General features: G+C 42.2%; 1 protein-coding gene across 10 annotated transcripts in view; it reads left to right on the top strand.

Annotated features, from left to right (window-relative positions):
• The window catches only part of syne1a (spectrin repeat containing, nuclear envelope 1a), a 111551-nt gene that overhangs the window by 45066 nt on the left and 52839 nt on the right, over positions 1–13646 (top strand). For 7 of the 10 annotated variants that reach the window (XM_053880198.1, XM_053880201.1, XM_053880194.1 and 4 more), the window contains 16 exons: positions 22–201; positions 281–434; positions 671–829; positions 1375–1557; positions 1699–1800; positions 2123–2326; positions 2642–2849; positions 3689–3801; positions 3909–4120; positions 4195–4353; positions 4434–4713; positions 5151–5323; positions 6797–7106; positions 7188–7352; positions 8203–8562; positions 9762–9898. In XM_053880198.1, the coding sequence (XP_053736173.1) occupies positions 22–201; positions 281–434; positions 671–829; positions 1375–1557; positions 1699–1800; positions 2123–2326; positions 2642–2849; positions 3689–3801; positions 3909–4120; positions 4195–4353; positions 4434–4713; positions 5151–5323; positions 6797–7106; positions 7188–7352; positions 8203–8562; positions 9762–9898 (3099 nt within the window). Of the gene's footprint in view, positions 1–21; positions 202–280; positions 435–670; positions 830–1374; positions 1558–1698; positions 1801–2122; positions 2327–2641; positions 2850–3688; positions 3802–3908; positions 4121–4194; positions 4354–4433; positions 4714–5150; positions 5324–6796; positions 7107–7187; positions 7353–8202; positions 8563–8690; positions 9609–9761; positions 9899–13646 lie in introns of those variants that run through there. The other 3 variants (XM_053880199.1, XM_053880203.1, XM_053880204.1) reach the window with 3 other exon arrangements.

The following is a 13646-nucleotide window of genomic DNA, read 5'->3' as shown; positions in this document are numbered from 1 at the left end:
TTTCCGACTTTTTACCATCAGATTACGCTTCTTCGTCCAGTTGGAGGATGAACTGCAGGCTTTGCTGCCCTCCCAGCAGTGGTTACAGGAGAAGGGCAGTGAGCTAGCTCAGAGAGACAGTGAACTGGCTGGGGAAGCTCTCAGAGAGGTAGCTCTGGTGAACGCTGAATGGGAGAACATTAAGGTTCTAATCCTCAGCAGGTGAGGGCTAAGATTCAGATCTGAGAAGTCCTAAGAGGAAATGTTTGTTCTCTGCTTTCATATAACTCTTTTGATGCAGGCAAGAGCAAAGCAGAGCTGTTATTGATCTCCTCCGCAAGGTCCACCCACTGATGTCAGTCCTCAGTGGCATTGTAGAGGAAGCGTATGCTGTCACCAACAACCTGTTGGATCATAATCATGATGCTGAAGAGGCCAAACGGTTGTTCAACCGTGTAAGTATGACAATATTAGATGGCCAGATCTATATCATGATCTTACACGATAGCAGGGAAGACTTTACTTCCATGCTCAAAGAGAATGTCACTTGGTCATTTCACTGATTTAACATTGATGCCATGAAGATATGACCTCGCCCTGTAACTCTGTCTTTGATTAAATATTTAGTTGTTAATTTGGCCTTCTATTTTGCTTTGACAATACAGTATGTACTGAGTGTGTGTGTCTGCAGCATCAGATGCTGCTATTGGAGCAGAGAGAGAAGCAGGAGGACATGGAGCAGCTGATCAGAGCTGGAGAGGCCCTCCACAGAGAGCTGGAGAAGATTCCCAACTGTGATACAAGCTCCATCCAAAAGGACATGGAATCGTTGAAGGAGCAGTGGTTGGAGGTCGGTGTTGCACTTAACTGCTGTGTTATTTATTGCTGTGTCCTTGTAGCAGTAGGTCTTTACCCTTCTTCACTGTCATGGGTTGCTGCACTGCGAATTAGTCTGTCTTCACATGTCATTTTGCTCATGATATACATTCCATAACCTCCTATAATAACCTGACTCGCTGTGAATCATCCACAGCCCAGCAACAGCCTCACAAAGATGAGAAAATTAACGTTAGTAGAGTTTTAAAAATGGTTTAAATGTTTTCTTATAACTGTGAATTAAGACAATTCACACACCAACACTTCTATCGCTTTTTTTTCTTTTCCTTCTCAAGTGAGATTTAGCGACCAGGCTGTCACAAATGAGACGAAAAGATAAACAAGTCTAGACGTGTTATCTGCATCTCTTTCACATCACATCCCCCACATCTGTCAAGTCAATCAACTCTCCCTTTTCTCCCATCTTGTATTTAAGCGTGTAATTACCACGAGACAAAGGAGAAAATGGAAAAAAATGAGGAGAGTTCCACCTGTTCATGCAATCAATTTTTGTTTCAGATCTCGGAAAAACTACTGACCAACAAGGAGAGGCTGGGCTACTGTGTGTGTTTATGGGACGACCTCCAGGTTACAGAGCAGGATATCAACCAATGGACCGCCACTGCCATCGCTGATCTCACCGAGAAAGTCACCAATCTCAGCGACATGGAGAAGATACAGGCTCGTCTGGCCGCCTTCCAGGTCAGCGTGCTGTGTAAATGAAAGAGTTGGTGGAATTTTATTGTCCCAGAGGGCAAATGAGTATAAATCATGTTGCTGCTGTAATATTCCCAACCAGTTCACACTTAATGTGAGATAATTGAAAGGTCCTTCGATCTACAGGGAGAGGCAGAAAGGAAGGAGAGAGTGATGGATGCTCTACAGGAGAGAGTGTTGATGTTAAAGGAGCAAGCCAAACTGTCTGAGACCCCTTTGCAAATGCAGGTGATGTAAAAAAATCTCGTACCGATAACAAGACTAAACAATCGCATTGAACAGTGTTGGTGCATATAGAAAGAAAACTATGAAACTATATCTGTTCTCTCTGACCGATTCCCTAATATTTATCTAAACAAATCTAAAGCTATACTTTATATAGCATTGGAGCATGGAGCCGGGAAATTTTAACAAATAGAGACAATCTGACATTAAATAAATAAAGACAAGTCTCAAAGTTGTAAAATGTATCTTTCCAGATCACCTGTGAAATGAATGAAAAAAGATTCTCACAATGGGTGTTTAACATAATCTGTTTCTGATCACGCAGGTCTTGGAGTCTGACATGATGAGAAAAATGGCCCATGCACAGGAAGTGTACAACCAGGCCAAACATACTCTGACCTACTTCAGTTTCCAAAAACAGCAGCTGGAAGACCTCGTGTCTCTCATGGCCAAGCGACTTGAGGAAGTTGAGGGTTCCTTGTCCAAACTCAGTGGTGCTACTTTGCCTGAAGACATTGTTGCAGTGAAGGTGAGTCAAAAATGTGCCAAGGCGCTGAAGTACATGTTAATAAATGCACAGAGAGGATGCGCTTGATTTATTAATTTTTTATATTTTATTGAGTTTGTTCTTGGTTTCCTCTGCCACAATCCAATGCGGTTTCAGTATTTAGTTGGGAATTTTCATGATTTGCACACAGTTTAAAAAAATTAAAATTTTAAATTAAAAATTAAAAACTATATCAAGTCGATCCAAGACTCAACTCAGAACCATGCCATCAGATAATGCCTGTGTCGATAAGACTCAACTCAATTTCAGTGTTTGATTATAAAAAATCTGTGACAGGATCTTCAATCTGTGGTCCAGCACCAAAGAGCAGACATGGACTCGGCTCGAGAAGTTCTGAACTCCCTCTGTAGATCCCATCCCTCTGAAGAATTGTCTCACCTCTCTTCTAACCTTACATCCATCGCCAAACGTACAGAGGCTGTTGCTCAGTGCTGCACCAAGATGAGGGGAAATCTGCAGGATGGGCTGAAGCTTCATTTCAACGGTGTGGGCTTTTATCTCTGTTTTACTCCTGAAGGGATGAAGTTTTTTTTTTAACCATCAACCAATACTTAGTGTACTATAATACAATACAATACAATACTAGTGTATTGTGTCATTATTAGAACACAACAATTATGTGAATAAGTTTCAATACCATTATTTTATTGACACAAGTCAAGGTCATGTTTTCATGAAAATAAATAGAGATAAACACATTTCCTACAACAGCCTGCAACTATAATCTGTTTTTAATGCTGGTAAAAGGTCACAAATTTCTATTACGTCTTACAAATTGAATACACTAAACTATCATCTTGTTTCTAAATATTTTGCCAGGCAATTACACAGCTTGAATATTTCACACAAAGCACATGTTTTTGTTTGTCAATTATGAATTTACAAATTTCTTGGAACAGGCAAGTCACTCCAATTATGTAATTTTTTTTTAGGGGTGAAAGCACTTTGGGTCCCGTAATCACTCAATAAAATGGTGAACGGCAAAATGATGCATGTCATTTGTCCATGTTAGCACCGCAGCAGATTTAGTCATTTCCCCCCGGAGCGCCCTCAAATTGCGGTCATAAACCCACACAACGCTGACACACAATCTCACCAGTGCACTCCCATTGCTCAGACACACACCTGTGCCTCGGAGAGTAATGTTTCTCTTGTCACATCAGTTCTTGTGGGACTCATTTTGGGCTTGTTGCCTGGGCAACATGGTGCTGAGGCAGTGTGGACACACCCCGACTGCATCAGTGCATCTGTTGCTCTTTTCTAAAGCCTCCTTTGCTTTTTAAGTTCTGTATTTGTTTTAAATCATTCTTGTCTTCCAAACAGGCCTTGTTCAAGATTTCCACTCTTGGATGGAGAATCTGACATTACAACTGAAAGAATGTTCCAGTCAATCTGGAGACGTTACTGTACTTAAGGCAAAGTTGCAAAGATTGGAGGTACTTCTGCTGAACATTGTGGCAAACACTGAATGCATTTTAACTAAATTGGTTGATATGTTTTAAAGAGAGGTGGTTCCTAATTTTGTCTTTTTTCTCTGCTCTAGCTACAGGTGTCAACCGAGCGGATATCTGAGGCTGAGGCGCGTCTCTCTCTACTGTGTGAGGAAGCCGAGAGGCTACAATCCCATCTCTCAAAAGCTGAAGCAACACAGATTCAAGAGAAGCTTTGTTCCTGTCAGCAAGCGTGGAAAGACTTTTTGAGTGACTGTTCCCAAAGACAGCAAGACTTAGAAGAAGCTGTTGCATTTCTGAAGAGGTAAGTCATCACCAGTCATGTGTGAAATTCATTCAAATTACTTGCCAACTAAATAAGAACATGCTGTTCCCCAGTTCTGTTACAGTCATAGACGAATTAAGAGAGTGGCTTAAACAAAAGGAACTTGATCTCAAGCGGGAGCCAGATCTGGGCGAAGATGATGAGCGATCGTCTGATGTTGCAGAAGAGCTGGAGAGAGTAGACAACCTTTATAAGGAGTTGATATCGAGACGGTGAGTCCTTGTGTCGGTGATGGCTACGTTATTTATCTGCATAGTTTGCATTGTGAGGCAATAAAATGTATTTATTTTAGTGGCTCCATTGAGCGGGTCAGCCAGGAGGCTCAGTCTCTGGCAGAAGCAGGACGAGGGACAGGTGATGAGGTCAGAGTAACTGGCCAGCTTCAAATGGAACACCAGACTTTGCTGAAGGCAGCCAGGGAGAAGCTCAGAGCCTGTCAGGAGTGCCAGGCTTTTGGGGAGACGCTACAAGGGGTGTGGGCCTGGCTCGAGGAGATCCAGGAGCGATTGGGCACGGTGGACAGTACCATGGGGACTAAAGAGGAGTTGGAGCAGAGGCTGGAAACCGTACAGGTACTGAATTTATGTTCAATCACCTGCAGCAGGACAGTGATGAAATGATTACACATTTTAATGTAGCACTTTTTGTAGGGCTGGACAGTTACATTTCCAAATAAGCCATTACATACTGTGACAGTTGCCTGGGGAGAAAGAATAAAGGAAGACTTACAGTAACTACTTACAGTAACCAACATGTACTTAAGCAGCAAAAGAAGCCGATTTAAAGAAAAAAAATTATAAAGTGTAATTTTGCCATTACATTATATAATATATTAATACTATTTCATTGTTTTAAATTATGTAAGTGAATATGATATAAAGGCAGAAATGTTTCTACATTATCCGTTTCTCATTTACTACAGTTTCTCTACTTAACACAAGAGGGGGCAGTTTGACTTGACTGAACCTAAAATTAGAATTGTGCTGTTTACCTGTCTGTGTTTGTGCAGGATATCCTCCTTTTGAAGGGAGAAGGGGAGGTCAAACTGAACATGGCCATGGGTAAGGGCGAGCTGGCGCTGCGCAGCTACGGAGCCGCGGGGAAGGAAGTGGTCCGCTCCCAGCTGCAGGAGGTCGCAGACGCCTGGGCGACACTGCTGGTCACTGCCATGAGTTGTCACAGGTACAGAAGCCCATTTATAATCCGTTCTTCCCGGCTAATGCGTCCTTCTGTCCCTGAGACCGTTTAACCTGGGTGCCAAAAACCCTCCCTCTTGGGAAGAGGTTATTTTCATCATGATTGATTCATGTTCCAGCGTAATTAATTACCATTAGGTTAAGTACATAATGACGAGTATTTGTCAGTTTTTGTTGCTTTGATTGATATGTGTAGGTGCTTGCAGGGCACACATGCCTCAGTGTGTGTTTAATCGAGCAATTACGGCCCCTCCTCGAAAAAATGATCTCATTAGGGACTAAATGGTGGATGGCAAACAGTGGTTGTCGCATGGGGTGTGTCTGGGTGGGTTTGCAGCTGAAGGGGTGGTGGGTGTGAGTGTGCGGGTATCGGTGCTATTTGTCCATGTGGAGGTAACAGATGGTCTTGGAAATTGTGGGTGTATATCGCTGTCCAGGTGGGTGAAAACCACTTGATATGAAGGGATGGGAGCATCGATCCAGTTTCTGACTACATTTATGGAACCATCAGAGCCTTCCTGTAGCTCTCCACAAAATAACCTTTTGCCTCACATTTTGAAATATTGATATTGATGTATTATATTGAAAGTATTTTAATTCCGTCCACCAGTTGGACATACAGTACCTTCTCATACGTGTTCCAACTCTTACCAAGACGCTATGTCTTTCGTAATTTTTGACATGATCAACAGCAGAAGACATCACTCAAAAACTGAAATCATTGCTGGAGCCATGGTCTTAAGCAGGCGAGTTCACTCACCAATCATTTATTTGTTCTTTTTGGTGGTTGGATCGTAGGGTCCTTCAATCTTTTTGTCTTTTAATGTTACCATCTCATCTTGCAGATAGGCAAAAGGTTTTTTATTATCTTGATACATTTTGAAAATTTAAGTCTTAATTTTGCAAATATAGTGCATTTTGTCTATGTATGAAAATGCTTTATGAAAAATGGCATCTAATATAAGAGACAATATTCTCCTAGATTTATGCCTGAGGTGGGAATATATTATGTGACACTCAGAATGTCTGCTGCAGCTACTGAATCATGTATAAACTAAAGCACTAAATGGTTTGTGTGAGGAATTTTTACCTGAAGTGTAGTTCAAGAGTGAGGGCGCTTTAATATTGGCTTTAAAATTGAAAAGCCAAAGCAGAGGTTAAGGGCTTGCTCCTAAACATTGTAGCAGTCTATAGTTTGAATCTACAGACTTGGTTCATGTTGTTCTGGGTCTTGTCCTTTACAGTTGACAGCACATAATGCAAGTCACTTTGGATAAAAGCCTCAGCCCAATGAAATGTAATTCACTCTCCCACAGCCAAAAAATAACCAGAAGGCAGACCACTTTAGTTTTAATTTTGTTCCTTACTCATTTATGGCAGGGAATTCTGGGTCATGTCGAAACCTAATTGCACTTAAACATGCCTATGACTTACATGTGAATATCTTGTCTTCCTCCAGTCGTCTAGAGTGGACCGTCTCACAGTGGGGTGGTTACCTTGACAGTGCAGCCCAGATGAGTGCCTGGATGGAGGCTGTAGAGAGGGAGGTTCGTGCTCCGCTCACCCCTCAGCCAGGGCCCAGAGAGAAGGCGGCCCAGTTGGAGAAGCTTAGAGCCTTGCTGGCTGACCTCGAAGATCACCAAGTGGGACTCACCAGTCTTGAAGAGAAAGCTAGAGAACTCTTCAAGAAAACAGGAGATTCTGGCTTCAACCACGGGGCTCGCACTCAGCTGCAAGTGCAGTTTGATGAGCTCACTGCTTTAGTGGAGGTGAGGAAAGACGTCTCACTTTTCTCAATGTTATTTAATGACAGGACACTAATTAACCTTTCGTGCATATGGAACGTGTAGGAGAGAGTCCACCTGGCTCAGACTGTCGTGCTGGAGCACCAGGATTACTTGGAAGCAATCCGGGAGCTCACTGATTGGCTGATGGCTGCTGGGGAGGAGCTGCAGCACTGGTCTGATACATCTGGGGACTCTGGATGCATCCAGAAGAAGTTGTCAGAAGTGAGGGTGAGTCATTTTGTAATCACATGGTATGACTTCCCATTAATCCACAGCTGCGCCTTTGAAATACAGGGGTAAATAATTGACTCGGGATCGTCTTGGACTTGTTGACCCCATCCGCTTTATAGATAACGGTCTGCAGAAGAACAATTTGAGGCTTTCTTTGGCTTTTATTTCCTGCACTACATCGTAATTTGCTAAAAGAACTCAACTGTTCTGTTTTTGTGAAAAACATGTTTCCACTGAAAAAACAAGTCTGCTGTACCACAACACTGGCACAGTTTGATGGGTTTGCATGCATGCAAGAGTTCTGTTGCAAGTGAATTTTGCTTTTAAGGAGGTTTATTAGAATCTGTCATTGAATGTAAGGCTTTCATCTGTTTGAAGGAGATGTTTATTTAGACTTTTTTCATGCTCTCTTGCTTTCCTTGATTTTTAACAACATTTTTTTTTATACTTTTCGGTGTCAAACACAGTTATATGCAAGGAGAACATTTTCTAGTCAAAAAGGATTAACATTTTTTGACACAGTTTGAGCTTAAAAATGCTAGACAGGAGTGTTACCTTTGGCTTCATTAACACAGGAGGCAGGTCACACTCACAGCCCATGCATATTATACTGTCTCTGACACCCAGAATTGAGATGTAGAGACAAAAAATGGAGAATGAGGATGGAAAAACACTCGGAATTGTAGAGTATAAAAACATCACAACCGAGGCTGCAAAGGCAGAGGATCAAAGACATATCAAGATAAAAACAGAGGTAGCAGTCGATGCATTCTTTAAATAGAATCAACCGTCAGTTTCTGTAGCAGCAGTTTCCGTAGCAACTTTGTCTCCTGCGCTGTCTCATCAGGAGCGTGTGGAGTGCCGGCTACTGGAAGGCAGAGAGCGCCTCAGTCGGGTCCGACGGAGTGCAGCGTCCACTGCCGAGCACACTGCAGCAGGCGGCTGTGAGGCCATGGACCGTCAGCTGGGGGCACTGTCTCAGGCTCTTGAGCAATGGGAGGGAGCAGCCTTAAGGGCCAGAGATGGACTGGAGGGAGCACTTGCTGCTGCTGCAGCCTCAGAAGAGGAATATGACAAACTAACCGCCCGCTTGGACGAGGAATTAAAAGAGCTGGACGTACGTCTGCGGGGGTGGAGCCAGGAGCTGATTAAAGCAGAAGGACTCACCAATGGAGAGGAGGCAGTTGCAGGATGGCAGCTGGCTAAGGTGCAGTACCAACAACTGTATGAATTATTTATCTGCACACAATGGTCAAATGAAAAAATAAAACTACTAATCTGGGATTTTGGTGTTTTGTAAAGCTACTATGGAGTATGTAAATTTCCGGAGAAAGTGATGGTGGAAGACTGAATATCTGCCCCCACAGACATACGTCGTACTCATTCAGCCTTCCCTGTCAGTAATTATGACCTTGCCTAATCCGGAAAATAGATTTGTTTCTAAATCAGCTTTACAGGGATGATGGAGTGACAGTTACAATCCCATCAGCTTCCCTCATTTGCTCCGCATTCTTCTCCAGCTGCCCCCCTTTTCTTGTTTGTTTTCTTTCCACTATCTCCGCCTTCCAAACATTCACTTTTTTAATTTGTGTGTTTCTTCGCCTGTGGATGAGTTTTTACAGCTACGTCTCCTCCTCTGCTCCGAGCAGCCGCAGGATGTTTGCACTGTGCAGTCTGTGTGTATGGTCACTATCATCTTCATTCTCCTCCCCATGTTTCTTCAGCCATGCCTTTCTTCACTCACGCTCAATTTGGGGATGTCAAATCTCATAGGAGGAGTCAACCCCCTCCTCCACATCTCCTATCTCTCCTCCTCTCGCTTGTTTCCGGTGTCCAGGCTTGTTTTCGTTACACGGTCGTTTGTGCGTTTGAACCAGTTCTGCATCTGCGAGCCCTGACAGCTGAATTCCACCGGGAGGGTGCATGAGAGAGTGAGAGGCAGGGAAATGTGTTAGGAGGAGTAAGTGGTGGGAGTGGGTGGAAGGAGAGACGACGACCAAGAGGGAAGAGGAGAGGAAGCGAAAGTAGCAGAGGAGAGCACAGGAATAGAGGGAGGGAGGGAGGACTGTTTATTCGTCATACGTCAGAGAGGGAGCGAGCGAGCGGGAGAGAGATTGTTCATATTTCATGGGGCAGGATTTCATGACTGTGTGAGAGCAGAATGTGTGGCTGAGAAGAGCGGGAGAATGTTTTTCACAGCTCCTTCCTGCCATACTCCTCGGAGAACAGAAATGCCATTGTACAAGCAGCACTGTGAGTATGTGTTTCTGTGTGTGTTTGTTGCAAAGTCAAAGTGTAGATACGAGGGAACAGATCAGGGGCTGTCATGGAGAGTCTGTGGATGCTTGTCTTCTCCTGCACTCGTGCACCGACTGAGCCAGCTGGTGTCTGTTGTGTGTTGTTTAGGATATACTGGAGGGCTTGCAGAGTGTGGAGCCCATGGCTGAGAAGTTGAAAGGTCAGCTGAACGATCTGGTGCGGTACTCCAGGGATTTGAGCTCACAATCAGACCGGGTCACTGCACTCATCAAGCAACACAACAGGTGAGTGGACTCCTGTTGCATCAGACTGTGAATCTGTAACATGGCAACGTTTTGTGATCGATATGAGCGTCTTCTTTGACAACTGTTCAGATTATTCTGCAATTTTATGCTGAAATAAATGCATATTAAAACTGTGTTTATTACAGCAGGTCGGCTTCAGTAGTGGCCATTTGAATGATAATATACACAAAGTTTGACCATAGATTCTGCACTTCATACCGTTGGAAAATTAGGAGAAGCTCTTGACACAATTCAAATGAAATGTGGGAGGTGTCTTGCTTATCTGTCTGTTGGCAAAATAGCTAGAACGTTTGTGAACATATATAGAACATATATAAAATCAATAACAAATAGATAACTGCACAAGCAATAGATCAACTTTTGGTGGTGTTCAGGAGTTCTATCTGGATTAAGGAAGGCTTTGAAGACACCTGCATGGCATCCCCCACTGCTGCTCATGTGCCCTGTTCTACTCACAAGCTGTGCTGGTGGAAAATATGACTTTATACTGTCACTTCCAGAATTCAACTTTCATGCCACGTTGATACAAAATTTGTTTTCATTTGGGTGACTGGATAAGTTTACTAGACCTTTGACAACTCATGAGTTGTGGTTAGGCTCTCTGCCAACACAATTCGTGAATCATGGCAGCTGTTTTATTGTATGCTGTGTATGCTTTTACAAAACCTTGTGATATTAGCTTTACGAATTACATAACAGCCTTTTCATTTTATTAAATTCTAAATATTACGCTTAAAATGTTCTATGTATTAACATAGAGCACAGAAGCGAAGCTTTTACTTTTCACTTTGTTGAGTGGGGATTTGAGGCCCAGCTGTATTCAACACCATGTTACTGTTGGGCCTTTAAACAAGTGTGAAGCATCCAGGTTACATCCAGGATGAGGTTGGGGTTACAGTCAAATGCTATGTTATATTATGCCTATTAACCTGCATATTCTCTGGTTGAATGAGCGCTTTGTTATTCCTGGTTAAGGTTCCGGAAGATAGGATAATGTTGTACCCATTTACAAAACTACACACGATAGGTCAATTGGGCGCTATGGAAACACCCCACATGGGCGTTCTTGTGTTGTGATGGAAACGCCACGCTGCAGCTGGACCCTTCTCCTTTGAACTGGTTGCTTAGTAAATCAGATTCTTTTTCAAGTCTTATGACCTATTTAAAATATTTGAGTAACAATCATAGTTATAATATCACCAAATTATGATCGGTTTATGGTAAGATGAGGAGAGGAAGTATGATGGTCTTAAACCTTTGATAACACTGCTCACATGAGAACAGTTAAACACAGGTGTAGAGGTGCAAGTTCAGGTTATGTAACCTAATGTCACTGCAGAATTCAGGACCAATGAACGTCGAAAATGTCCCACTAAAGTATGCCTGTGTCCTGGTTTATTTTTGTTTCCACGCCTTCCTTCCATGCAGAGTTGAGACATATGTCAGCCAGACAAAGGTGAAAGGTGACAAACAACCACTAGTTGCCAAGAGACAACCAAATTTCGGCAAGATTCTGTTCATGTTCTCCAGCTCCCATTTTATGCAAGAGTGAGTTTAATTACAAGTGAGATTAGATACATTTGAAGGACCAGTTTTTGTCTTCGGTGCTGATACATCACATTGCTCAGGTCTTTGTGCAGAGCTCTAATTGCAGCTGTAGAGCACATTAGTGGGGCTTTGTTCGTTTAGTGCCTTTTTTTGTCAACGCACCATACAATGTCTTTTCAAAAGACTAGCGTGTACAAAAGAATGTGCACGCACAAACATTCATATTCTTCTCATCTGCAGCACAGACAAACACTCAACCCATCCCAGATTAACATAGCTGGCTGTAATGTTGACTGAATTACTGTTCGATGTGGCTGAATTATTTGCTTTCTTATGCAGAATTTGAACGACGTGAATTGACAGGAACGACAGGTGTAGAGGGAATCACAAGTTTTGTCTATCACAGCAAGTGCTGTTTCAAGTCTTTTGAGGTCATCTAGATGATTCTTGTAGCGTCATTAAAACACAAACACAAATATTCTGGGAGCTTTTACGTTTGCCATTCTGCCCGTCATTGTTTCAGAACAAGGTCAAATTTCAAAATGACTGGAGACTAACACTGGAACATTTTTATTGAGCGATGAAACCTCATGCCTTTTTTTTACATGTTGATTAGTTAATTTTATTTTTCTAATATTTATGCATTATTTTGAAGATAGAGTAATCCACCATTCGGTTCCGCTAGGTTCAGGTAATCTAACCTTTTTTTGCAGTGTTTTAAGTTTGTTGGACGAATGGGAGGGACTTCATAAGACATGCATGCTTATTTTTCATGTTGTATCCTCCAGTAGAAATATCTTGATCCTTGATAGATTGAAAAAAAGGAGAAAAGTCCTCTCCAACTTTGTAATATTGACCAACACACAAAGCATTACTTAGATAAATACTTGGTTTATGATCTCAGAACAGTTGCCTTTGTTCATCTACCACGTGTAAAGGTTGAAAAACGTGGTGTGAGAATGTGTCGTCCAGATGGCCATACACACACATTGACATCCGTAGTGTTTATATAAAGACTTTTGTATGCTTCATGCTGCTGGATTGTACATTGTAGATTTTCATATATTTCACCTACTTATTATGCACTTGTGAGGCATAAACTTAAATGCAGCCAAATATCACAAGTCCTTATTAAATATACATTGTTTAATACCTTCTATTCCACTTGTTTCACTGTTACCGCTCCTTATTCTTTCATTTCCATTATTAACCTGGGAACCCAGTGAAATAAAGCTACTACGCTAATAACATCCTGCACTGGCTCTCACAGTGTACTGACTGACCCTAATCTGGAATTCTAATATTGTCTTCATGCTTTGGAATTTTACTCTGCATTTCATTGCTTGTTTGGGCGATTTCAGTCAAAACCAATGACTGATTAGCAACCTGGCAAATTATTCTTGAAGTCCCAAGGTCATGGTACCTGATGTGATCATTTCCAACCAAGTAAAACAAATCATCCTATAGTGCGTGTGCTGGCATGATTTTCATTACTTATGCAGGTTCCTGTGTCGCTGTCTCTGTAATTATTAATGGGCATGTGTGTCAGTGTTAATAGCCGCCTGTCTGTGCACGTCATCCTGTGATGGATAACAGTGACTTTTCAGGGTGAGCCTCGCCTGTTGCTCAGTGTCAGGTGGGTTTGGCTTCAGACCCCCACAGACCTGGACAGATTTAAATAAGGATTAGATTGTTGACTTCCTACACTTGTGTCTGTTCTCAGAGGGACCCGATTAATCATTAGAAATCTGTGTGTTTTCTGTGTGTCACCTAAATTATAGCAGAGCTAAAGTTAGAGCAAGTAAAATGCATGCTGGGTCTACAGATTAATTTAGATCGTTCAATCTGAATAATCTAAATATTCTGAATTACACTAAAAAGGAGACAGGAAAGATTATGACAACAATCTTGTCAAGACCAGGTTTTAGTCAACATTTAAGTAATTAAAATGATGCAATACAGAAAGCATTGTAGTGTCTGATGTTGTCTCTATTTAATCCCTAGTTTATTGGTGAATCACTTACTTTATTTGCATGGCAGCCTGACTAACAACACTGAAAAGAATTGAGTCTCTCCACGTTTAAATACATGTCATAGGATCTCCCGTTGTCTGAATGCCAGGCCGTCTTTTTCTCACCCTTTCTCAAGCTGTCATCTGTCGCTGGCTCCGTCGTGTCAC

Source organism: Synchiropus splendidus, chromosome 12, assembly GCF_027744825.2.
Source record: "Synchiropus splendidus isolate RoL2022-P1 chromosome 12, RoL_Sspl_1.0, whole genome shotgun sequence".
NCBI classification, from domain to species: domain Eukaryota; kingdom Metazoa; phylum Chordata; class Actinopteri; order Syngnathiformes; family Callionymidae; genus Synchiropus; species Synchiropus splendidus.
The sequence above is the reverse complement of the archived record's forward strand: the minus strand, read 5'-3'. Positions and strand labels throughout refer to the sequence as shown.